This window comes from Camelus dromedarius, chromosome 24 (genome assembly GCF_036321535.1).
Source record: "Camelus dromedarius isolate mCamDro1 chromosome 24, mCamDro1.pat, whole genome shotgun sequence".
NCBI classification, from domain to species: Eukaryota; Metazoa; Chordata; class Mammalia; order Artiodactyla; family Camelidae; genus Camelus; species Camelus dromedarius.
In genome coordinates, this window is record NC_087459.1 from 15,438,762 (window position 1) to 15,465,867 (window position 27,106).

General features: G+C 43.0%; 1 protein-coding gene across 2 annotated transcripts in view; it reads left to right on the top strand.

Moving 5' to 3' along the window:
- Positions 1–22: 22 nt before the first annotated feature.
- IQCK (IQ motif containing K) overlaps positions 23–27,106 on the top strand; it is a 109,530-nt gene continuing 82,446 nt past the window's right edge. For both annotated transcript variants that reach the window (XM_031433121.2, XM_064478484.1), the window contains exons 1-4: positions 23–214; positions 9,249–9,313; positions 10,938–11,067; positions 11,840–11,937. In XM_031433121.2, coding sequence (XP_031288981.1) covers positions 31–214; positions 9,249–9,313; positions 10,938–11,067; positions 11,840–11,937 — 477 coding nt within the window. In that variant the 5' untranslated portion in view covers positions 23–30. The remainder of the gene's footprint in view (positions 215–9,248; positions 9,314–10,937; positions 11,068–11,839; positions 11,938–27,106) is intronic.

Here is a 27,106-nt window from a genome sequence, read left to right on the forward strand (position 1 = left end):
GGGCGCGCGGTTGCCGTGGAGACCGCGGCCATGGCGGCGCTTGGGCGGCTATGCAGCATCACCCGGAGCGTGGAGTGGGCCGTCTCGGCCGAGTCGTCTGTCACAGCCAGGACGCCAGTGCGCGTCGTTTCCCCCATGTCCCTCGAGCTGCCCTTCTCGCCGGGGCAGGTTGCAGAGCTGCCGGGCAAGAACCCGTGGGAGCAGATCTGCGAGGGTAGGCAGCCCGGGCCGGCGGAGCGGGGCGGGACTCGGGTGGCCCTGTGGGGCCGCTCTGGCCGGGCGCCTACTGTGTACCAGGCGACTGACGTGCGAGGGCCCCTGGCAGCCGCGCTGCGGGCCCGCAGGGCTCCCCATTTTACGTTCGGGGAAACCGAGGGGTTACGCATGGCAGCCTCCAACTTGGTTCCACAGTCAGATCGAAGGCAGGGGAAAGCGGAATAAAGGGGACCAGACGCTGTGGACCAGAGATTTGAGGTGCTCAAACCTCGTTTAATGAACAGGAAAAGAATCGCCGGGATGGAAATGGGGAGCTTGTTTAAAACATAGGTTCCCAGGCCCCGCTCACAGAGCTCCCAATAGAGGTTAGGGGATCTGCACTTTTAGGGAGCTCGCAGGTAGTTCTGATGTAGTCTACATTGAGCAAGCATGGTCTAGAAAGACATGGCTTTAATCCTTTTCCACTTCTGACCTTCCTTAAAATTTCCAAACGAAGTATAGCTCACCTTTTGTGGCCCTAGACGTACCCCTTGGTCAAGAGGCCCCATAATTAAAGACATAGTTAAACAAGTTAGGCGTACTGCCACGATATTGCAGGTTGGGCTCCAGACCGCTGCAGTAAAGTGAGTCACGAATTTTTTGGTTTCCTAGTGCATATAAAAGTTATGTTTACACAATATTGCAGTCTATTAAGTGTGCAATAGCATTATGTCCATGTATACCTTACTTTAAAAACACTTTATTGCTAACTAACACAAGATTGTAAATGAACTGTACTTCAATTTTAAAAAACACTTTATTGCTGAAAACTGCTCATCATTCATCTTAGCATACAGTGAGTTGTAATCTTCTTGCAGTAGTAACATCAAAGACCACAGATCACCGTGACAAATGTAATAATAATGAAAAGTCTGAGGTATTATGAAAATGGCCAAAATGTGGCACAGACACAAAGTGAGCAAATGCTGTTGGGAAAATGGCATTAATAGACTTGCTTGACGCGGGGTTGTCATGGAACTTCCATTTGTAAAAAAACGCAATACCTCCTAAGTGCAATGAAGTGAGGCACAATAAAACAACGTACGCCCACGTACCTTGTTATCCTCTCAGTAAAGTGAGCATAATAATGGCCCCTATTTCTTGGTGTTGGGAGAGGCTGTTAAAGGGTCCCCTCAGAAAGTGCTTAGCAAAGTCCCGATTTACAGCAAGAGCTCAATGTGTGGTAGCTCTTAATAAATAATGCTGGGTGTTTTTTTTTTTTTCTCCTTATGTTTGTAAACTCAAGGTCAAGAACTCAAATTTTTCATTCTTGTGGCTGCCATAACTACCTCAACTGTCTGACACAGTGCCATCCAATAGAACTTTCAAATATGGTAGCCACTTGCCACATACAGGTATTGAGCACCTGAAATGTGTTTAGAGCAACTTTGGAACTGAATTTTTTTGTTTTACTTAATTTTAATAAGCTTAGCTATACGTGGCCAGTGGCCACTGTATTGGACAGGGCAGGTCAGTAAATGTTTGTTGGATGGAGAAAAGAATGAATGCTCCAGTGGATGGGACTGGGTGGAGGGAGAGAGAGCGATGAGTGAGAGAAATGGAAAATACAAAGGAAGAGGAAGGTAACGGACTCTGAGTTGATAGATACCCTCAAGGCCATCTGTTTCAGCCTGTATCCGTCCAGTGCTTGAATTCCTTCTCCAGGAGTGCGTTGCATCATACCCAGAAAAATCTGTTTCTCCTTGAATGTTCTTCTTTTAACTTCCTACCCTTTGGTCCTTACCCTCCTGGTGCCATGACCTAAGTTGCTAATCACTCTACCATTACAAAAACACTCATATAGAAGGTTGTTGCTGTGGTGGTCTTTTCCCCAAAGCTTTCACTTCTCCAGGCCAAGCAGCTCTTGATGGTACAATTTACTAGCGGTGTTTTGTTGGGGAGGCTGTTCAACTTCATCTCTAGGAGGGGCTGATCCTCGTACCTACCTCACAGGGCTGCTGTGAGGACGGAATAAGATAATGTATGCAGAGGTGCTTGGCACAGTGCCTGGCACTTAGAAAGTGCTCAGTAGAGGGGAGGGTATAGCTCAGTGGTAGAGTGCGTGCCTAGCATGCACAAGGTCCTGAGTTCAATCCCTAGTATCTCTATCAAAAACAAAACAAAACCTAAATACCTCCCCCCCCAACAAAAATAAAAAATTAAAAAAAAAAGAAAGTGCTCAATAAATGTTCATTATGGTTGACAGAGAAACATGCTTTGCTTTGCATTTGTTTTAGAATCGTGGAATATCTTTTTGTCAAACAGGCTTGTGGGGAAAAAGCAAAGACAAAGAGTTTTGTTGCTTAGAAAAGCGAGTGAATTGATGCCACTTACAAAGTGATAGAGTTACCAAATGAAGTTAATGAGGTCAAAGGTGGTGAATTATACACACAGGCACTGTAGTGATTGTTATAACCTAGGTGATAAACCCAATTTCTTAAAACAAACATTTTAACAAATGCAATTTTCTATAACAAACATAGTGAGTAAATTTAGTTTCTGACAACAAACATGAAAAATTATTAAAGGCTTTGTAATAATCCTATCTTTGAGGTTAAGGATTATATTCTATGAGAGCGGTTCCATTTAAAAAGAAAATTATCACAGCAAACAGACCTGTCAGAAACTCAGTTCCAGGAAAATGAGATACAGAATAGGTAAATATCTAAGACCTTTATCCTGCCTGGCTAATGCTCTTTGTGCACGTGAACACACAGGCCTTTATGATAACTTATTTGTCAGTGTTGCTCAATTTCCTTATCTTTCCAGTGACAACTAACTATGGGCATTTTATTCTCAAAAGCACTTGTATTCATATCAATAAAAGTCTTTCCTGCCAGGGCTTCTAATTAAGTCTCATAGCTGCTTGTGACTTAATGATTTTTAACTATGGTTTTAACCAAAGGATTCAGAGCTTCTGGTCTTCTGTTCTCTTATTGCTGTTATTACTGCTATCAGCATCCTCATTACTGCCATTGGTTCATCACCCCAAGCACTAGTCCCTGGCCTCAGCCCCGAAAGCTATTATAAAATCAGGACCCTTCATACCATCTTGCCAGGTAACAACATGGGCCAGTTCTGAATCAGTGCTGTTCCCCCAGCACAGCAGCTGAGCACAGCTGGAGGAAAATGACACCAGGCAGCTCTCTGCAGTGCTTATCAGTCAACATCCATCAGTGCCTTCGCCCAGTGCCCGCATCTCCTAGTCCCAAGTTTTTACTCCACTCTTCAGACATTGTGTGACACCACTTGGCAGATAGAGGAGACATTCACTGTGAATAGTTAGGCAATCAGGAGTAGGAAGGGAGTCCTCCAGCTTCCTCACACCAATAAACATGTTTGCATCTGCCCACAGGGTTGAAGTATTTATCCCGCTGCCCACACAGCTCAGCCCTACATCTATGCTTTGGGACCATCCTCTTGCTATCCCAGGATCCTGCCCTGCTCTGTCACTCACCTCCCCTACATCTTTAACTTCTCTACTGGCTCTTCCCTCCAAACATCCTCTGGTCCATTTCCTGGGGAATACCTGTCATCTTCTAGCTCTTGTCTGTCTCTCTTGCCCTCTCAGCCAAGCTTCTGGAGGGAGCTTTGGTTCACACCACTGTCATTCGAATTCCCTTATCAACCTCAAGTCTCCAATGAAATCATTCTCATACATCAATCAACATATCTACCCATATTGGGAACTGTTAGATGCTGGGCCAGGCACTGTTCTAGACACTGACAATTACTCTCCATCATCCACTCAGCTGCCCAGTCCAGAAATCAGAGATTCATCTTACAGGCTTCACTTTCACTTTCCATGACCCCACATTCATTCTCCAATCCCTCTAGATCCTACTGGCTTAACACTGCTTGTAACCCCAAATCCACGTTCCCTAGTACTCATGGCCCTTCCCACTCTCTGTTTGGATTGCTGCTGTAGCTTTCCAATCAGGGAAGACTTCCTTCCAGTCTGTCTTCCATAGGAACCTCTTCTCTCAGATTCAAGTCTGATCACATCATGCCATGACCTACATTGATTTTCATAGCTTTCGTGGTAAACATAAACTCTTTGGCTTAACACCTTAGCCCCTTGATGATCTGATCTCTCTCTTTTTTAGATTTGTCACTTACCATTTGTCCAAATCATCCTAGTGGCTAACATTTATTGAGCTGCCCTTATGTGCCAGGCACTGTGCTAGGTGCTTTTCCTCTAGTTAAACCTCACAGCAACTCAGTGATTTAAATAGATGAAGAAATTGAGGCATAGGGAGCTTAGGAAACATGCCCAAAGTAAGTAGCAAAACCAGACTCAAACTCATATGTGTGACACTCAAGTTCAAGCCCTGAAGCAACCTACCAGTATGCTTCAACGTGTAGACACGGGCCACCCACATCAAAATCTCCCAGATACTTGCTAAAGTGCAGATTCCTGTGCTTTGTCCTTGACCGATGACTCAGTGGTGTGATGACTCTCCCCACTCCTTGATGGGGAGTCCCTAAACTCTGCACTTTAAGTAAGCTCTCTAAGCAAGGGACAAGACACAGTACCACTGTCCTGTGCTGTGTCCTTTTAGCCACAAGAAACTTCCTCCATTGCACCATACTGTTCCACTCCTCCATGCCTTTGCATAAGCATTGCTTCTTACTGGAACATCTCTGCCTTCTTCTCATCTTTATCTTTCAAGACTCAGCCTAAGTGGCCCCTCTTCTGGAAAGCCTTCTGTTATCGTTCAGGCTGATTTTGAAGCCCCTTCTTGGTGCTTTCTGGGCGCAGCCCTCTACAGCATCACTTGCACATCTCCTAACCATTGGCTTACTCCCCATCCCCTCACCAGAACACAAGCTCTTCTGCTTATGTCCCTCCAGCATCTTGTACAATGCCTCGCCATAGTGTATTCTGGCTAACTTCTTTAGATTCACTTCCAGCCACTTCCTCTTCCTGGCTCATCCCTTTCCAATAGGCCACTGTTGGTGGCCTATTTTAACTGTTTCAGTTAGGAACATGTTCAGCTGCAACTCGCAGAAAGCCCAACTAACAGTGGCCTGAGCAATAAAGACATTTCATTATCTCGCATCCCTGGAGCACGGCGGTGGGGAGGTTCCAATTTTGGCACAAGGGCTCCGTTCCACCAACAGGGTTACAGGCTCTTTCTGCTCTGCCTCTGACATAATATTGCCTTGTATAAAATGAACAACTATTCTTTCCTGTTCCTAGATTAACGTTCACTTAACATACATATAACATTAAATTCCCCTAAGCAATTACGGGTTTCCCATACTGTAAATCAAAAGTAGAGAGGCCCTATGAAGCCTTTCGTAAGCCAAAATGACATAAAGCAAAGAAGCAGCTACCTTAGGACACATCTTGCTAATGGGCGCACAAAATAAATTGAGATAAAGCACAGATGTTCACAGATACAGTTCAAAGCTATGCTTGTGTGATGCTGAGATGTAGAGTGTAGTTCCCAGGGAAGGAGTTTGGCTGCACCGCCCCACTGCTGGGAGTGCACGCTTTCCCTGTAACAGTTCGATGCAAAACAAATGCTGAATGCCGTTTTTACTTTTCACCTTTTCTCATAAAAGCGAAAATTCTCTTTGGATTTCTTTTGGTTTGCGTAAACAGGTACTAATGTAGGTCTTTTGTAAAAGTGAAGTACGTAAAGTGAACTTTCCAAAAGCGGGGAACACCCGTAATCCAAATGACAAGCATAGGTAACATGCGTTCTGCCACTGAGCTGTACCCCACCCCCCCATAAACACTTACACATTTAATGTACCTGATTTTCTTAAGAATTTGTAATGCCAAACAGACCAGCAAGTTTTTCTAAGCACTGAAGCAACTCTTACAAATCAAAAGTATCAAACCATGGTAAACCAAGTTTTAATGAGTTCAATACTCGTTACAAACTTAATCACATTCAAATTCATATGGCTTTCAGTGTAAAAAGCATCAGTCTGTAATCAATTATACGTTTTAAATTGAAATCATAAGGTGAAAGTGACGAATTCTCAAATATGCCAGATTTTCTTAAACATTACAGAGCTTGAGATAACAAACACGTCAGATTGTACTGAAGCTAATGTATTTCCCCATATTTCTACATAATTATGTAACTGTATTATCTTTTGTGGTCGTATGGTGAAAAGGTGTGTATCTTTTCCATCAAGTTTAGTGAACTAAGAGGCCTGCTTGGGAAAAATATAAATGGCAAATAAATAATAATTAAGAAAATACAAGTAAAAGTAAAGTATCAGTTTAAATATGTATAAGGTTGGTAGTACCCTAGAGAAACAGGCAGCCTTACAGGAGTAAACAGGAGTAAAAGTTACAGACTTTTTGGAGGAAAATTTGGTAGTTTGGTCCAAATTTTAAATTATTTTTTTTCCTTTGGCAGAACAATTCCACATCTAAGAGTTACTCCTACAAAAGTGCCTTCTTTCTGATCAATGGTGTATATAAATATGCTCATAGTAGCATTGTTTGTAATAGTGAAAAATTGGAAACAACCAAAATGCCCACTGAGAGTACACTGGTTAAATAAATGAAGTGCATCCAATAGTAGCAGCATTGAGAGAGGTCCGTGATTCAACACCTAGAATGGTTCCTGGGCACAGTGGGCTCTCAATGAGTATGGATGAATGAATAGGTAAAGGATCAAAAGTAACTTGCTGTACCGTTTGTTTTGTTCATTTATTCATTCATTCAGCTTTGTATTCTGTGGGAATACGATGGTGAGCACAAACACTCCCACAAAACACAGCCTATTAGAAAAGATAGTCATTAATTTTTACAAATTTCAAATAAGGGTAAGACTGACATGAGTTATGAAGAATAAAGACACCATGTTATGAGGTTCTGTGCTTGGATGATTTGACCTAGTCTCGAGATCTAAAGTAAGTAAGTGTATTTGTGAATTATATACAAATGTTAGTAAATGCACTGAAAAAGATTTGGTTGGACCTATGGCAGTTCCAATAATGTAGTGGAATTTGGTGTGATTTAGACTCTACATAAGGCATCTCCATATTATTTGGAATTTTTCTCACAATAAGCCTATATTGCTTATTTAATCAAAACTATAAATGTATGTATATCTTACATCCAAATAAATAGTTTTCATACTACCTTGGTGACAGTGTTGGGGGGTCTCAAAGACTTGGGGGAAGAAGGGTAAATTTACATTTTTGCTTGAGAAGGAAACACAAAGTGGTAGAGCTAGAGCTGCCGTGGTGGGCAGAATTCTCAGATGGCCCCAAGATTCCAGCCCCTAGTGCACACACCCCAATTACCTGGTCAAGTGCTAATCTAGGCATTGCTGTCAAGGGAGTTTCCAGATGTAATTAAAGCCTGTAATCAATTGACTTTAAATTAGGGAGATTATTGTGGGTGGGCCTGACCTAATCAGGCGAGCCCTTTAAAGATGTTAGAGAGATTCAAGCAAAAGTGATTCCTGCTTGCCTTGAAGTAGCAAATAGTTATGAGGGAGCTGCCCATGACAAGGACCTGAGGAAGGCCTCAGGAGCTCAGAGCAGCCCCCACAACAACCCAAAAGAAAATAGGGACTTCAGACCTATATCCACAAGAAACTGAATCCTGCCAACAACCAGTGAACTTGGAAGAGGACCCCAGCCATCAGATGAGATCACAGCCATGGCCAACACCTTGATTTCAGCCTAATGAGACCCTGGCCCAGACCCATACTCCTGACCCAGGGGAAACCATGAGATAATAAATTTGTGTTATTTTAAGCTGCTGAGTTTGTGATAATTTGTTGCACAGCAATGGAAACCTAATCTCACTAGTACTGGGAATCAAAATTGCTTATAACCTGCATCCTGACATACTATTCCCCAACCTGATACCTAGGAATTAAAAAAAAAAGAGATTAAGAAATGCTCTCCTACCTGATAAAGAACTAGGTAATGGAATAAAACTTGCATCCAATATAATTGCATCAATACCATCTTGCCCAGAAACGTTGTTTTCCCTTATCACTGCAAAGCAACTATACAATTGCCTTTAAAACATGACTTCTCTAGAAATACTTTTACCAGTCTTTCCCTAAGGGGTGTAACTAATATAGCCATGAGCATTTTCTGTCCCTCTCTCAGCAGGAATTGTTATCTTGTAGAACTAGTGTGGTATGTTTTTTGCAGTAAGCTCCCAACTGATCAACTGTGATCAGTCTTGAAACCTGGCGATTGTTCTCCACCTTGCTGCACTTTAGAATCAGCTGGAGAACTTTATAAAATACTGATTTCCAGGCTTTTGCCCCAGGCCTATTGAATCCAAGTTTCTGGGGTTGGACCAAGGCATTGGTATTTCCAAAAAAGCTCCTGGGTGATTCTAATGTGCAGCCAAGATGGAAACCACTGTTCTTGCAGCAGGACCTCTCCAACCTTAATTGCATACAAGTCACCTGGGAGTCCTGTTAAACTGCAGGTTCAGAGCCAGCAGGTTTGGGGTGGGGCTTGAGGTGTTGCATTTCTAACTCCCCAGGGATGCCAGTGCTGCTGGTAACGCGGGCAATGCTTCGACTAGCAAGGGTTTATGGGATTGCTCTTCCAGCCGTGTGCCCCAATCTGGCAGCCTTGCCTTCATGCCCACCCCCATGACTGCCTGGGATGGTTCATCATCCCTCTGTCTCTTTTATTCTGTCCTAGATGACAGTCTCCTCTTCCTCCTCGTCTCCTTCTCTATATGCCATTGGTGTCTTCCCTTAGTCACCCTCCTCATTTTCTTCCTTCTTTTATTCCTTATAATTATCGTAATCTGGGGGCAAAATAGAAATTATCTTCTTGGGAAGAGCCTCAAAACTCTTGCCAGAGAATAATCATCTCTTAACCTATTTTAAGTAAACAACCCTGTGATGGCCAGTTGTTTTTCATTTCTGTAAACCACCAACCAAAATAAAATTTAAGAGTGTTTTATTTAGAGGAAGGGGAATTACATCACAAACTATAATGAAGTATGAAATTGAGAATTTTTCCCCCACTCCCTTCAGAATATGAAGCTGAGCTGCCTGCCTTTCCAGAAGGATATAAAGTCAACCAAGAAGCTGTGACTACTGTGAGTATCACCCAGGCACCAACCTAACTGAAAGGATCTTACATGAGAACAGCACGGATACAGCATCAGTGTCATGCATTAGGGAGACGGGAAGGGAAGGCACTGGAACCAGAACCAGAAACTTAGGGCCAGTCCTACCTCTGCTGCTAATGGTGTCACCTAAAGGGCATCACATAACCGCTTCAAGCCCCAGTTTCTGCATGTGTTAAATGAATCAGATAATTCTTGACTAACTTACAGGGCCTCTCAAATGAGATCCTAGATGAGGAAGGCCTTTACAATGGATTCAACACCATGTCCTTGTTGAGGACAGTTTTGCAGACAGAGCAGGATTCTCTGTACATGGCTGGGTGGGCTAAGACTGTACTAAGGAAGGAGAAAGAGCCAAGGACATGGCAGCTAGGAAGAGAGGCCCTTTATTTGGAGTTTAATATAAAAAATCAAGGCTCTGAGAGATAAAGAAACTTGAGCGGGGGTCACAGGGATGGGACCAAAACCCAAGTCTCTAGACTTCCAGTATGTCACTGCAGCTGACAGATTCTGTGTCTAAGATCTTTCTTGGCTTGTGATTGTTGCTTTTTCATGGCATCCTGTTCTTGTTTTATAGATGCAATGCTTTCTCAAATTTCTCTGCAGATACTAATTACAATTCTCTCCTCTGGATTTGTGCTTCTTCCAGGGTCAGGTGTTCTTTGTAGATCTTTTTCTTTGTCTTTTATGCTACTGATGTTCTTCATCTATGTAAAAAGCTGTGATTGTTTATTCAAAACGTAAAATGCAGGCCTGGGTGGATTTTTCTGCACAGCTGGTATGGTTTTCTTCTACTGTCATACACGTGGGTTTGTTTTCTGGATGGGTCTTTTCTGTGACTAGAAACACTGACTGGGAACTCATGGGGATTGATTGCCCACTGGAGGGCTTTTCTTTGGGGTCAGCAGGCAGGGATCTCATATTTGGGGATTGGACTGGGCGCCTTCAAATCAATGTTAGAGTTTTTTTTTTTTTTGACTACTAACATGGCTCCCTGAGTAGTTCTTCTCCTTCCCAGGCTGTTTGTTTAATTTGTTTACAAAAGAGTCATTGGAAAGGAGGCGATAAAAGGCTGGGGTAAATGTAGCTTTAAGTATGCTGAGGGTGGCAGAATCTGGAAGAGAGGAGATGTGGGCAGCAGGGCAGTGGGGCTCCAGCTGAATTTTCACTTACCCCTACTGTTTATCGTTTCCTTTCTTATTCCCACTATGAGGAATTGAACCCCTGAGCATTGACACTCTTTGGAGTTCTGGTGGGAAGACAGACTCCCATCCTCTAGGGGGCAAGTTTCCTCCTGTGGACTCTGGGCTGCCACTGTCTCCTTCTCTTAGCTGACAATGGGCTTCATCCCGTTTCTTCTGGAAATGTTAGGACATCTCTCACCCACTGATGGCCCTCCTATTCTTTATTAGGGATTTATTTCTTGATTGTCATTTCTAGATGCCTTGGGGGAGGAGAGAGAGAAAAAATTTTGCTCAGTATGCCCCCCTTGAACCTAAAATCTGATACAGAATTTTATCCTCTGTTAGATCATAAAAGAAAATGCAATTATTTAAACAATATGAATCGATTCCTTCCCCCACCCCCACCTCAGGTGGCACCATTGGAGGAAATGGCTTTCCATGGCTTCAATGCAGAACACATTTATTCAGTCCCTCGTTTAGCCAAGGTCTCAGAAGTACCCTGTTCTCAACCTACACTGGAAACAATCAATCCAAAAACATGTAAGTAAGGAAGTGAGATTTCATAGTTTTATAGTTTGGGGCTTGTAACATTGCAAAACCACAGAGTGGGGACGGGGGTGGACAGATAGACCTCAGGGAGACCACATGATAAGAAAGAGTGTGTTCTTGTTTTAATTTTTATTTCTAAGAAAAGTACCCTGTCTTCCACTGGTTTATCTTTAAGGTTGAAATGTAATAAAGATGATCAATATCAAGCAGACTTAGATTCTGTGTTAAATACAAAGGGGGAAAATGTAAAGGGCAAAAGAAAATGTCGTGCTGCCCTGCTTTGTGTGTTGGAGCCAGAGATGTAGGTGTCCTTCGTCTTCCTCCCTGAGCCCCAGTTCCTTGGCCTCCCTGGTGCCAGGCCCTCTCCTGCTGGCTTGTCCTGTTCCCTCTGCTGGTGTGCTTTGGGCCTTGGCAGCCACCATCACTGAGACCCTAAGGTCCTCTGCCTCGTACCCCAACCCCGTTCCTCTCCGACCTCAGTTCCTACTGCACTCCCCTTGCTTATTTCCCTCCAGCCACACTGGCCTCCTGGCCTTCCCTGTGGAAGGACCTGGCTTACCTCCTCACCAGGCTGCAGAGGCTCACAGGGATATGTTAAGTTTCTCTCAGTATATGGCCCAACTCAGCAGTCTGGAGTAAAATGTAGCATTTAAGGTCATGTTATTTCACGGACAGTACCTTTTTTGGTTCAGAAGCAAATGTTTCTCCCAGATTAACTTGGGCCATTTGGGATTTTCAGTGGGAACTTTTTTGTTTGTTTTAGGTTCCCCTAAAGAATATTTGGAAACGTTCATCTTTCCAGTTCTGCTTCCCGGAATAGCTAGGCTGCTTCAGGAAGCAAAGAAAGAAAAATGTTTTGAGGTCAGTTGTTTTGTTTCTTTATTTCTAAATGCTTGGTAATTCATTTTTATCACATAGTCGCTCATGATCTCCGTACCATCCAGTGGTTGGTCTCGAAACGATCCCTTTGGGAGGGAAAGCCTGTGTTTCAGTCACTTATCCAGCTCTGGCCACGACATCTCGTTGTGCACCCACATGCACTGCCATCTGTCTGGCTGCCCGGTTCCAGAGACGTTTTCCTCCTCGCTTGGCCTCCCTGCCTGCCCTTCTCCTGGGCAATTGGCATCTGCTGGGTTTCTAGGGTTTATTACACACCAAATGCCATGCATGTAACTTGCTTGAGGAGAGGCCTGGCACACAGTGAGTGCTCGGTTAATACTGGTCATTATCACACTGCAGCCAGTTATCTGTATGAATTGAGTTTCGATCCTGGCATAAACACCCCAGAGGTTCCCTCTTTTCTACAGTGGACAGGATACTCTGTGTGTATGTCCCCCCTGTGCAGTTTTGAATTCTGGAATTTTGGAGGACCCGCACGAAGAGAATGAAATAGCAACCACGTTTAACTGCCCAAGTGCTCGCGCTGTGCCAGGCACTTTGCCGCGTGTTTCATCATCCACTGTCTCATTTGTCCCACATGACAGTCCTATGAGGTTCCTTCCATTCGTATTGTCTGCATTTTGCAGATGAGAAAACAGAGGAACAGAGAGATTCAGAAAGGTGATCAAGGGGAATGGCAGAGCTGGGATTCAAATCCATATTAAATGATTCAAAATGATACTAAAAAAAAAATGGTGGTAACTGCAGTGTGAACCCCAGTCAGTCTGACACACCCAGGTCTTTACAGCCTTCACAGCTAATGGAATCACCTGCTCGGCGGCCCTTTGGCACAGGCTCTCTCTGTGAGAACTGGAGACTGTCCCCATGGGGCTTTTTCATATGGAGGAGACAAAGTTTCCATGTGTTCTAGCAAACACTTGATTTTTCTTCAGCGCTGCCTTGATACTGCACGGCCCTCCTGCCTCTCAGTCACCCCACTTTTTACCTTTCCCTAATTCACTGCCACTTGATCCATTCAGTACAATGTTCCTTCTGATAGGCCTCACCGTGACAGTTTTGTCTTTAGTGGAAGCAGAAATGAAGTATGAGATGTTGATCTGAAACCAGGCAGGCAGCACATATGTGAAGGAGGAGTTTGGGGAGACTACTGGGGCATGATACACTATTTGAGAACCATGGACCCCCATGAGGAGGCCAGGACCCCTCAGCCTGGTCTTCAAGGCCCTTCGCAGTCTTTTCCCTCCTTCCTTCTAGTCTCGTCTCACTCTGCTCTCCTTCCTGGGCACTGCCGTCCAGCGGAGAGAAGCCCTGGGGTGGGAGGGGGCCTGTGTCAGCTCTGCACTTCACAGCCTCTGTAAATATGGTCCTTCTTTTTTTGTTTTTGTTTTTGTTTTGTTTTTAAGGAAAAAAATCCTTAAGTTCTTCTTCTCTACACATTTAAGTTCTACTTGTTTTTCCAAACTCAACTCTGTGGCTTCTCTTTCAGGCCTGCTATTCCCGAACTGGACATGGTTGAACCCAGTCCTCAGATTTCAGACTATTTCATCTATTCCTCCTCTTACGGAAAATTAAGACATTTTTCATGAAGACATTCTTTTTTAAATTGAAGTAGAGTTGATTTACAATGTTGTGTTAATTTCTAGTGTACAGCAAAGTGATTCAGTTATTTATATGTGTGTGTGTGTATATATATTTTTTTCTTTTCCACTATGGTTTCTTACAGGATATTGAATATAGTTACCTGTGTGATACAATAGGACCTTGTTGTTTATCTATTTTATATATAGTAATTTGTATTTGCTAATCCCAAGCTCCTAATTTATCCCTCCCCCACCACCTTTCCCCCTTTGGCAACCATCAGTTTATTTTCTATGTCTGTGAGTCTGTTCTGTTTTGTAAATAAGTTTATTTGTGTCTTATTTTCAATTCCACATGTAAGTGATAGATGGTATTTGTCTTTCTCTTTCCGACTTACTTCACTTAGAATGATAATTTCTGGGTCCATCCATGTTGCTGCAAATGGCATTACTTCATTCTTTTTTATGGCTAAGTAGTATTTCATTGTATATGTGTGTGTGTGTGTGTGTGTGTATCTTCTTCATTGGTTCATCTGTCAATGGACATTTAGGTTGCTTCCATGCCTTGGCTATTGTATATAGTGCTGCTATGAACACTGGGGTGCGTTTGCCTTTCCAAATTAGAGTTTTCTCCAGATGTATGCCTAGAAGTGGGATTGCTGATCATATGGCAACCCTATTTTTAGTTTTTAAAGGACCCTCCATACTGTTTTCCATAGTGGCTGCATCAAATTACATTCCCACCAACAGTGTAGGAGGGTTCCTTTTCCTCCACACCCTCTCCAGCACTTGTTATTTGTAGACTTTTTAATGCTGGCCATTCTGACTGGTGTGAGGTGGTACCTCATTGTAGTTTTGATTTGCATTTCTCTAATACTTAGTGGTGTTGAGCATCTTTTCATGTGCCTATTTGCCATCTGTATGTAATTAAGATGCTCAGCCCACGAGTATACTTTATTTTATACATGTCTGTTGCCCCCAGTATTTTAAATTTCTTGAGGACAGATTCTCTGATTTATTTTTGTATCTCTATCAGTGCCTAGTATATTCTACCCAATGCCTAGTCTCTGGTGAGCAAATAGGTGGCCCTCAATAAATGAGTGTGTTGTTGGATATCCACTACTATATCCTTGACCAAAACCCAGCTCTCTTTTATCTGGGAAAGCTATTCTCTTGGGCTCATACCTGGAGGGACCCCCTGAAAGGGAGTGAGGGAAGACATCTATTTCGTGAGTTTAGTCAATGTAAGAGCGCAGTGGTTGGCAAATGGCACTGCCTGACCCTCCTTATATGTTAAGTATGCAAATAACTAGTAAACTGGGCTTTGGTTTATAACACAGTGGTAAAGAACACATTTCTGGAGTCAAAGTTACCTGGTTTTGATGTCTACTTCCTCGCCAGCTGGCTGCACAGCCGTGAGCAAGCTGTTTCATCTTTCTGAGCCACCATCATTTCCTTATGTATAAAATGAAGATGCTCATAGCACCTGCTCGTGTTCCCGAATTAGGTTTGTTTGCAAGCCAAATGCTGGACGCCGAGGTTTGCAGCAGAGAAAAGGTTTATTCACAAGGCACCCAAGTAGAAAAGACAGGTTAACAAGTCTCAGATCCACCTCCCTGAAGGTGAGGGGCTTGAGATATTTATGGCTGAAGAGTTTAGGGTGGTCAAAGGTGCAGGGGAAGATGATTGGAGGCCGGAAAAGGGTGAGGTAATCGCTGCTCTGTGCAGGCATATTTGAGTTACGTGCTTCTTCGTGGGGTGCATGCGCAGAAAAATAGAGACACTAGCTTGATCTGAGGATGGAGTTTTTGGTCCTCTGACATCAAAAGGTCATTCATCGGACACCATGCAGTCCCAGTTTTAGGGCTGGTGGTCCCGAGCAGCCCTAGCCGGCTTGTACTAGACGAGAGCTGGCTCGAAGTTCCTGAAAGCCACTGTTACTATCTCAACCCATACGCCAGAGCTGTTATCTATAGGGGATGGTTAAGGAGTCTTCTGATACATTATCTAGGCTATGAGGGTATGTAGCTTGGAGGTATATAATTTGCAAAAATAATTAAGGTGAGTTTGATCAGTGAATGCAGGTTATAGGCGGAGGGTTTTTGTTTTTTTTTTTTTAACAGACCCCTTATCTGCTGTTCTGTAAGGCAAGCTCAAGAATTTCTGTTAGTCACCAGTTTCTGTTAACCCTATGGGGCACGGTTTCAGTGGGATTGTCATACTGATGAAATGAGGTAGCCCGTATAAAGTGCTTGGGGAAGTCCCTGGAATGCAGGAGGAACTCAGTAAATGTTAACTTATTACTGACTCTTCCTGTTACTGAGTGACAGCTGCTCCCCAGGTAGGGCGGGTTCCGCCCACTACCTGAGTGGGCTTGCTCTTGTTCCTTGGCTACCCAGAGGCCTTATTCAGCACTTGGTCCCAGCACCCCCCAAACATCTAATTACACAGTGATTTCAGGAAAAAGATTTATTTTGTTGATAATTTCATAGGGAGGTGGAAAGAGGGCTTTGTTCACACTGGCCGAGCAAGGCTTCATTAATCCTCTCTAGAACCATTTCTGTCCTCTCCCTGCACCCCCTCCCACACAGCCTCTCCAGATCCTTTTGGATCCTGAACAATTGAGGCCTGGCTCTCAGCTTGCGTGGTCCACTCAGCAAAGTCCCGCATTCAGCTTACCCCTCCTCCCTCCAAGGGCAGTTCAACCACTATCTATAGCCCTCGGTGGGTGGAAGTGGTGGTGGGGGCTTCACATCTCTCACCCCAACAAAGACAGAATTGTAAGGCCTTTTTCATATTGCCCTAGCAGAAATGCTTAGTTTTCAGACACAGGCCTGGTAAGTTCAAATCTACTTAATCCTGCCTCCTTCTCCTGACCTGCTGGAGCAGACCAGTTGTCCTGATTGAACCAGAAAAAACATAATGATCCTCCGATCTCTGTCTTCATTAACATGAGAGGGTGCTCTGCTGAAGGGAGCTATAAACAGAGAAAGCTGGTAAGATGAATGTTAGTGATTCAGGTACTGACTTTCCATGCAGGTAGGCAGCCCCCTCACCTGTGGTTTGATGTCGGCTGTGGTGACAGTATTAAGGGTCACGGAAGCTGTCTCACTGGTTAGTTGTCCACTGCATGGCAGCACTGGTCAAAGTGCTTTATACGCTATACACACCATCACAGGTCACTCTAACAGTCAGCTTCCAAGCCAGGTCTCCTTGTACATCAACCCCCTTTTACAGAGGAGGCCCCTGGAGCCCAGAGAAGTTGAGCATCACCTAAGGTCACCCAGCTAGTGAGCGAGGGAGCATGTCTTCAGTCAAGGCCCAGATGATCCTACAGCCTGTGCTTTCGTCCCTCTCAAAAAATGGAAGTTGGGGGCTGTCCTCTAAATAGCTCCAGGAAATACAGCTTTTTCTTTTTTCATTCAGAGCACTTTTCTGAGAACAGATTGCTACTTGCCTTAGGTTATAAAATCTAAACTGCTTCTAATTCTCGTGTATTTTTCGCTTGCCCATTTGGCTTCCCCTGGCGACTTAATTCTTGTCCCCTGTTCACAGTTGACCCCACCCCACCCTGCCCCCATGTGGTGTTAAACAGGGCAAAGTGTGGCCGGGTGGGACGGTGGTGAGGTTGGGACAGGGAGCAGAGCCATCAGCCTGGCCCTGCGTGTGTCAGATGACCTTGCCTCTCTGGCCTCAGGTCCTGCTGCTAAATGAGGAGAGTCCAGACGATCTCACCAATCATGTCCCAAGGATCTTCCTTGTTAATCTTGCAGTTGGCCAAAGTATATTCAGAGTACCCCGCCTTTTATTAATTTGACCAAAGCATGGAATTCAGTGATTAAACAATGAAATAGCACAGTGGACTAGCCTTTATTTGGATATGTGTAAGAATATCTGCAAACAGATTAAGGCACCCAAGTTCAGTTCCGTTCATCAGACGTTTATTAAGCCCTACTATGTGCTGATCTTGGGGCCAGACCCGGGGGGACACAGAGAGGATGTGATCTGCCCTTGTCCTCAAGAAAACCACCAACTAGTACTGAAGCCATGGGTTGCTGAAGGATAACGGTGAACTAAGGTAGCCTTTGTTTTTCTCCCCCTTGTATCTGTTTATTTTTGCTGTGTGAAGTAAGACTGAATGTGGAGAAACGGCAAGCATGGGTCTGGTGCTGGGCATTCACTTCTAGACCTTAAGGCAGCATATTCACTTTTGCAGCCTTTATTCTAATTTATTCAGCTGTTATTCTTCTAATGTCTACCCCTTCAGAGGACACAAAAATCAGCTAAATGGGCAGTCATTAAGATTTTACATTGAGGGCTGCATATCTAATTTTTGCCCATAAATAATTTTGTAACAAAGGGGCTAGAAACAGTTTCCAGCCTCCCGGCAATCTTAAAAACACTTTTAAAGAATCAGAGAAATTTCTATGTGTATTAGAGAGGACTGAGGCCATCTTTTGCCAACTCATACTTCATCTTTGACATCCCGCGGATGAGCTGCTGCTGGGACTAAGTGAAAACGGTCCAAGCTTCAAACACTGCAAGTGCTTGAATAGAACAGTAGACGTTCAATGCTATATGAACGATCAAAGGATGCAGAAAAACCGGGTTCTTAAAAGTGATAACTTGCAAGAATTGATACATTTTACAGGCATCTAGGCACTCTGGATTCCTGCGTAATCACTTCCTTGCAGTGTGACCCTAAGTCATCTTTGAGTAATCCTCAGCTATTAAACGGATGACAGAGGTGCTCCCATTACCAGGAAGATGAGGGGAAGGATTTAAGGACACTCACAAACAACATCGAATGTGAGCTCCCTACCCGATCTTCCCTTCATGCTCTGCCCAGAAGCTCAGTCCTCGAATGCCTCAAATAGGCAAGATGGGTGAATTACCATTACTTCTCTCATTACCTGATTCAGGATTTTCGGATTTCTTAATTAAATTTGATTTCTCTCTCCCACCCCACCTCCCACATCACGTAGTCTTTTGCAGGCTTAAAAATTACATTATTGCCATCCCAACATTTGTCAGGCCCAAGTGGAACGCGTCTCATCCGGATCTGCACAACAGATTTGCGTTTTCTCTATTCAGCTGTTCCTCACATCCTGTCATCGGGAATAGATGCTTAAACGGAATGATCACCAGCCTCCAGCCAAAATGACACAACCTGAACATTCTTATCTGTCACCCACAACTGAACTTGCATCCAAATGGCTCTTAAACAGCAGTGTGATTCATTGTTTATGAGGGCCCTTCAAATTATATCTTGAAACAGCATTTATATTAGGTCACTTAAGAATAATTGCTGATTGCTATTTTGCCCCTAAAATGCTGACTTCTAGTTCTTTTTTTCCTGCTTTCCTTATTTGCCGTTTTTGTCCTATGATTCAGCTCCAACTGTGCCTGGAACAAAGCAAGGACCCACTAAATATTTGTGGGATGAATAAATGAGTATGATTCCTCAAAACTCAGGACCTGCTTTTAAGATCATAGTTAAGTTACAGGCACACATAGCTGTGACATTTACTAACTGAACCTGCGCTGTCTGGACTGACTGCCTCCGGAGGGAGGGAGACTATAGGGAGGCTGCCCAGATCTGTTGGGTCCCCTGGAGCTAGAGTTAAGTAAGGAGCAAATCCTCTAAAATTGGAGGTGCCTCATAGCCCGCCGAGAGCCAGAGAGGTGAACAAGAAGCTGGAATTAAAGAATAGTAGTTTCTAACATGTTTAGAGCCCGTACTTTGTACCAGACGTTGTTCTAAGCACTTTGGCCACAGGAACTCATTGCATCCTCCCAACAGTGCCCTGATGTGGGTGCTCTTCTTGCCACCGTGCAGCACCAGGTTTAACCAACAAGCTCAAGTGCACAACTAGTCGGTGGCAGAGCCAACATTCAAACCAAGCAGCCTGGTTCCTGAGTCGAGGGGTTTGACCACTGGACCACAGTGGTGCCTGGTGTAATGGCTTCCAAAAGCAGAAGCCAGATTCGGAGAGGAAAGGTGATCTGGAGGCTCTGGAGAAGAGGACTGAGAAGCTAGGCAGGTCTGGGGCAGTCACCTCATGGGACAGAGCCCTTCCTTAGATTGTCCTGTGAGCACCAGGACACTTCAAGGAAAACTAGATAGAGTAAAGCAGAGAAAGGGGTCAGAAGAGAGAGAGACAGCAAGAGGCGACACCATTAGGTGGCCTTTTGCACACATGCCTGGTGCGTGCATGCATTGTGTGTGTGTGTGTGTGTGTGTGTGTGTCTGTGCACATGAGCGAGGCAGTCTGTGGTACACGGTCCAGCAGTTCAGAACCTGGCCCATGGAATCAAACAGACTTCGCTTCCAACCCGAGTCTGCCTTGGACAGACTGTGCAAGCTTGCTGATTTTGATTTTGATTCATAATAACCCAAGTCTTTTATATACACCATTTTAGATATTATGAAGTAGACTGATGAATTTCATAACCAAATAATTTTCTCATTATTTGATTTCAATTATTCTAAGTTAATTAAGTTCAAATTATTTAATAAGCAGATATTTCTCTATTTCTTCACTTTTGGAAAATACATTTGAAGGACTAAATCATAAACATACGATTTCTATGAATTATCTCAGCCTTAGAAATTAGGTGAAGACCCCACTCATTTCATGATACGAATTTAGCAAGTGAAATAGATTTCTGTAACCCCTTCCCAGGTGATAGTTCTCGACTATGTGTAAGAAGGTCATAGAGAAGATTTGAGTCGCATCTGCAGGGCATTCAAGTCAACGGCCCTTTCAGTTTTGCTGTGGACCTAGCTGGGTGCTAGCAGTGTTTCATATTTTGTTAAACAACTGTACTCCATGAAAGATGATGACTGAAGTGAGTCGTTTGTACAAATAGCTAGAGGAAGCACACCTGTGGGCCGACAGTAGTGACTGTGCAGGCACGTCCTGAATGTAGATAATAGTATCCAAACCTGTTGGCCCATAAATGAAAAATCACATGGAAGTTGGGGAAGAGATGACATTTTTGGAGCCTTTGTTCTCCTATATTATATTCCAGAATTTCAGTAATATTTGACATTTTTAAAATAAGCATGAACTTAATTAACCTTTGTACTCAGAAAAAATAGAAGTTACAAATAAATACCATTTTCAAGCCCATACATTTAACCTTGCTGCCCCATCTAGGTTATTTTTTTTTTTTTTTGTCTTCTTCATTTTCATGGATGCACTGAGTGAACGACCTCACCTCCATCTTTTTACCATTCAAGCTGTCTTTAACGTGTGACACTCCACCACCAAAATGCTCTGGTACAACTCTTTTCAAGCGAGTTTCCTGAGTGACCCAGTGCTGCCAAATTCAGTGGCCTCTTCCAGGGACAGAAGAGAAAGGAGGCCAACAGAGCAGGAGCAGGGTGAGCAGACTAGATGGGAGGTGAGGCTGGCAGGGTTGCTCTGCGGCCGCTGTGTCCCGTAGGCCAGTGAAGAGTGGGTTTTGTTTCAAGAGCAGGGGGAGCTTATCAGAGCGATGGCTCTCAACCCTGTTGGGCCCACTGAGCTCTCGGCATCACATTTGGTCGTGCCCTTCTTACTATCCTGAAAGGAGACGCTTAGTAATGTGACCTGATTAGTGTTAGCAGTAGTTACCTGATTGCTGTACCTGACAACTTCGTGGCTTAAAAAAGCAATGATTTATTATTTCTGTGGGCTGACTGGGAGGTTCTTCTGTTGGTCCCACCTTGCCCCACTCATGTGGCTGCTTTCAGCTGGTGGCAGGGCCTTGCTGGAAGGTCCAGGCTGCCCTCACTCACCTGCCTGGGGCCTCGGTGCTGGCTCGTGGCTGGGCCACTTCAGTTCCCCTCTGCATGACTCTCATCCTCCAGCAGGCCAGACCAGCTCCTTCACAGTCTGATGGGTTCAGGGCAGCTTTCCAAGAGGGTGAAGGCAGAAATATAAGGCCTGGGCTCTGGAACTCCACTGACATCACTTCCACCACATTCCATTGGTTAAGACAACTCACAAGGCCAGCAACTCAGAAGTGGTTGAGAAATAGTATCCATCTGGAAGAGGTAGCAGAGTCATGTTGCTAAGGGGCCTGGATCCAGGAGGCATGATCAGTTAAGGACCACTATCATAATAATCTATCCACACAATAATTTTAAATATATATATATATATGCCATTTATATTATAGTGGACTATAATATAAATGAGAAATAAAACGAAAATCATTCATAATATAGGTAATATGTATTTCCTTTTTTAAAGCTCAAGTTAAACTACACTTGCTTTGGGCCCTGCCCTGGGCCCAATGGGCCATCCTGAAGCCACCTACTTGCACCTGTACAGAGAATCACCATGAACACAGCAGCTAAAAAGGCAGAGTCACATGTGTTAATATTAGTCACTCAAATAATGTGATGTTGTCCTTGTGATATGATTTTCTGAAATGATGAGAAACTCAGGTTCTGAGTAAAACAGTGCAATTTTCTCTGGATATGCATGGTAATTGTTTTTTTGGGGGGAAAAAAATCAATGTATATCAAAACTATGCCAGAAAAATCTTGTGTTTGTATACTAAATGGAGCTAAGTTCTAGACTCAGATCCTTACAAACAAAGTTTTTACCTAGTAACATCCAGTGAGATATTTGAAAATATTTAGGCTGCAGGACAATTTTATACTACGCAGAACTCATAATCGCAGGGTATAGCATATCTCTGGTTCAGAAGTCTGAAATGGGTCTGGACTGTGTTTCTTCTGGAGGCTCCAGGGAAAAATCTATTGCTTTTCCTTTTTCAGCTTCTAGAGACCACATTCCTTGGCTTATGGCCCTCTTCTTTCTTCAAAGCCAGTGATAGTATCACTTTGACCTCTGCTTCCTTCATCACATCTCCTTGTCTGACCCTTACCCTCTATCCTCCCTTATTAGAACGATTGTGATTACACTGGTCCTACCTGGATCATTTCCCCATCTCAGGATCCTTAACTGAATCACATCCACAAAGTTCTTTTGCCATGTAAGGGAATGTATTCAGGTTTTTGGGATTAGGACATAGATATCTTTGGAGGGTGATTATTCAACCTGCCATACCCAGTGCATCAACACTTTAATCTTAAGGGAGAAACATTCAAAGAGCTGCAGGGCCCTGGAGGTAAAGAAACAGGCCTGGAGTAACCATACTGGGACACCAGGGCGTGGTTGGGACTGTGGTCACCACAGAAGCTCACACACTCAAGGGGCAGCTGCTGTGTTCCTCGTTTCCTCCTGATTGTCACTGTGCAGAGCATGGGCTCAGTGTGGCCGTATCCCCTGAGTGTTCAATAGAAGCCTCCAATCCAGATTTTTACCATGAACTGTCCCAATTAATTTTTAAAAGACTGTTGACAGTTAATTTCCAAGAAGATTAAACACAACATGGCAAGCAGAACACTACATCTCACCGGTTGGTGATTTGATTTGGACACTTAATTTCTCCTATGAGTTCCTGGTGTGCATTTCTTTGCTATGTGCTGACTGTCCACCCTGCGCTGGGCCCAGGACATCCTGAAGCCTCCCCACGCCTACCATACCCTTGGGACACAGCTACTTCTTTTTATGAAGTACCTTCTTTATGCCAGGCTCTGTGATGCTCAATATTTGTTTACAAGAGCTCACTGATTTTTAGAACAGCCTTGTGCTGCAGGTGATGTCATTACCATTTTTAAAATGTGCAAACTGTAGACTAGAAAGAATGAACAACTTTACTTGCACACACAAAATCACTGAGCTAGTTAGGAGCAGAGCCAGGATGCCAACCCGTCTTTCTGATTCTAAGCCTCAGCCCTTAACCACTCCAGGAAATCGCCTCTTGACCCACATGATGGCGGCTAAGTCCGCCTCTCCACACCCGCAGGCTGTTTGCAGTGACCCTGCGGCCCCAGCTGGCTCCAGCCCTACCAGCTGGACTGGACAGCGCTAGCTCAGTGTGATCTGGTCTCTGAGCCTGCCTCACCTGACCTTTGGATTTGGAATTTGTTCTTGAGATCTCTTGCTTTTAACTCCAACTCCTTTAAAAGACTCTTTTTAAAAAAATTCTTAAATAATTTTTTTTTTATTTTTGGTGGGGTGGGTAGGGGAGATAATTAGGTTTATTTATTTTTAGAGGAGGTACCAGGGATTGAACTGAGGACCTCATGCATGCTAAGCATGTGTTCTACCACTTGCGCTATACCCTCCCCACTAAAGGACTCTTGATTTTTGCTCCCTTTTTAAAAAAGAGATAAGAAGGGATTGATTATTATACAAGTGATGCTTGCATTGTGTAGAAAAGTTAGAAATGACCAATAAGAAAAAACTAAAACCGAAACCCCACATCAGTCATAATCCTAGCCTTGTTAATATTAAATATCTTTGTGGGCTTTTTAAAATTTATGTACACCCATAACTTCTATGTTTAGTACAGATTCATGTATTTTTAACATTATAGTCACTGTTTGTAACCTGCTCTTTTTGTAACCTACTTAGCAATAATATATCAGGGACAGCTTTCCTTACACCACTTGTAGTAACTGGCTGGACTTACATTGTGGGGCTGCACCTTGATGCATTGAACCGGTGGCCTGCTGTTGGACATACAAGTTTCTGATTTCTTGGAACTCTAAACAATACTTCAGTGAAAATCCTTGTTTATATTTCCGTATGCACGTGGGACTCTGGTTGTGAGCATCTGTCTTCGGTTAGTCTCGGATAGGAAACCTTTCCCTCCTATGCCCTCTAGTTTCAGCTGCTAAATCTTGTTGATACGTGTCTTTGGTCATGATTCTTTGATTCATCCATTCAGCAAACATTTTTGGACTCTGATCATTTTTGGACTCTGAGGTATAATGTGGTTAAGGGCAAGGGCTATTTTGATATTATTTGATCTTTTATGCGTAGGTATTATTTTGATAAAATTTAAAAATATTTTTTTAAGAGAGGGTATTGGAATCAGATACAGCTGGATTGTAGTGTCAGTTGGGCTTCTTACTTGAATCACCTCCGATCACTAAGTCTTAGTTTATTCATGCATAAAAAAGGGACAGTAATGTTCTGAGCATCAACATCACATGGGTAACTGCGTACTAGTGCACCCAGCACATAGCAAGTGCTCAATAAACAACTTGCTATTATTATGATTATTCTTAGGATCATGGGAATCACATGTAGAATAACAACAGTGAATATCATGGTGGCCTGATCTCAGGCTGTCCATTTTCCATCTCCTGTTGATCTCTGCCGTTTATTGACTTCACTCTTGCCTGTTGGCCTGTTCTACATACTTGCAACATACACAACAGGTTAATATCCAGACTGTAAAGAATCCCTATAAATAACAAGAAAAAAAGAGAACAATAGAATAGAAACATGAAATAGAAAAATAGACAAAGGCTAGGATCATGAAAGGAGAGGAGATGCAGAGAACTGATGGCAAATCAAAAGATACTCATCTCACTAATGTTGAAGGAAATAAAAATAGAACCACAGTGATATCATGCCTCACAGATCAGCAAAAATATAAATGTTTGACAATATGAGGAATGAATGAAGCTCTGGAGAAGGACACTTTTATGTATTAGTGCATAATTGGTACTTCCCTACTGGAGAGAAAGTTGGCAAAACCTAGTAAAATAGAAAATAAATATACTCTTTGACCTAGAAATTTTGCTTCTAAGTATGTACTCTGTTGCAAAAATTCTCAATAGTGTATACAAAGTACTCTGAAGAAGGACATTAAGTGCAACATTGTTTGAAATATAAAGAAATGGAAATGACCATATAGTCCTTTAACAGGAGAATGTATAAATAAAACTTTTTCTGAACAGCTTTATTGAAGTACAATTTATATACTATAAAATCCACTCTTTACACAAGTGTCTATCAAAGATGAATGGATAAACAAAATGTGGTATATCTATCAATGGAATATTATTCAGCCTAAAAAGGGAAGGAAATTCTGTCACATGCTGTCACGTGGATGAAACTTAAGGACATTGTGCTGAGTGAAATAAGCCAGTTGCAGAAAAAGAGAAATATTGTATGATTCCATTTATATGAGGCACCTGGAGTAGTCAAATTCATAGAGACAGAAAGTAGAATACTGGGTTCCAGGGGCAGGGGAAGGGGTAATGGGGGGTTGTTTTTTAGTGGGTATGGAGTTTCAGTTTTACAGGATAAAAGAATTCTGGAGATTGGTTACACAGCAATGTGAATGTCCTTAACACTACCGAGTTACACACTAAAAATTGGTTAGGATGGTTAATTTTATGTTACGTGAATTTTGCCACAATTTTAAAGAATAATTGTTAAAAGTCCACTCATTTCAAGTGGAGCAAATTTAGAGATGTGCAACCTTCACCAAGACCTAATTTCAGAACATTTTTTATCATCACAGAAAGATCTCTAGTGATCATTTGAAGTCATTCCTCATTCCCACTCCTACCCCCAGGCAACCACTAATCTAGTTTTTATTTCTGTAGATTTATCTTTTCTGGACATTTCATGTACACAGAATCACAGGTTATATAATCTTTTGAATCTCATTTATTTCACTTAGTTCAGTGTTTTTGAGGTTCACCTATGATTTAGCATACATCAGTACTTTGTTATTGCCGCATAATGTTCCATTGCGTGGATATACCACAGTTTGTTTAGGGGTTGTTTCCACTTTGGGCTATTATGAATAATGCTCCTATGAACATTTGCATGCTAGTCTTTGTGTGGATGTATGTTTCCATTTCTCATGGGTAGATAACTAGGAGTGGAGGAAACTTGAGTTTTTGACCTGACCTTATTACGTTTGACTGACTATCATGACATTTAAATAGGTCCAGACAGCAGATCCCAATTTCACATTTTGGAATTTAGCACCTAAATATGAAATATGGTTCAAAGTAAAGGGCTGTTTCATAATGATCTACCATTGCCAAGCAGTTACCATCTAAGTGATTAATCGATGATTAATGGCAATCATTTGTAGAGTACTTCGTAAATGCCAGGCATTATTTCACATTGTGGTCTCATTTAATCGTTACTTTGAATGGATACTTTTATTGTCCCTTTTTGTTATGGAGGAAACTCGCAGCTCAGAAGTACACAAGTTCACATGGCTCCCAAGAGGAAGGGCCTGCATTGGAACCCAGGAGTCTGGCTTCAGAGCCTGGCACTCAGTTCTACTATGTCTATAAGGCTGTTAGTATTGAAAAGACTTCCCTTTGCAACTCTTAATGGCTATCAGATCCAGTTTGTAAACCGTGCAAGAAAATCTTATTATAACTTTATAGTCATGCTTCTTTCCTTTTTTCTTTTTAACAAAAGCAGCATTGATCACTTCATTCCCAAACTTGGCCAGGAGTTGCTTTTGTTTCTAAAAATCAAAGTCATCCTCAAAAGACAAGGCTTTAAAAAGAAAGTCAACAGGCTCTGACCTGAGCGTGACCCTGTGGTTGTCTTACAAAATAAAGGCAGTGGCTTTCTGACAGGGTTTTCCTTCTCTGCTCTGAAGCTTTGTCCTCCTGCCTTCAGGGGATGGCTTTGTGCCAGGTGGCTGTGGTCGCAGTC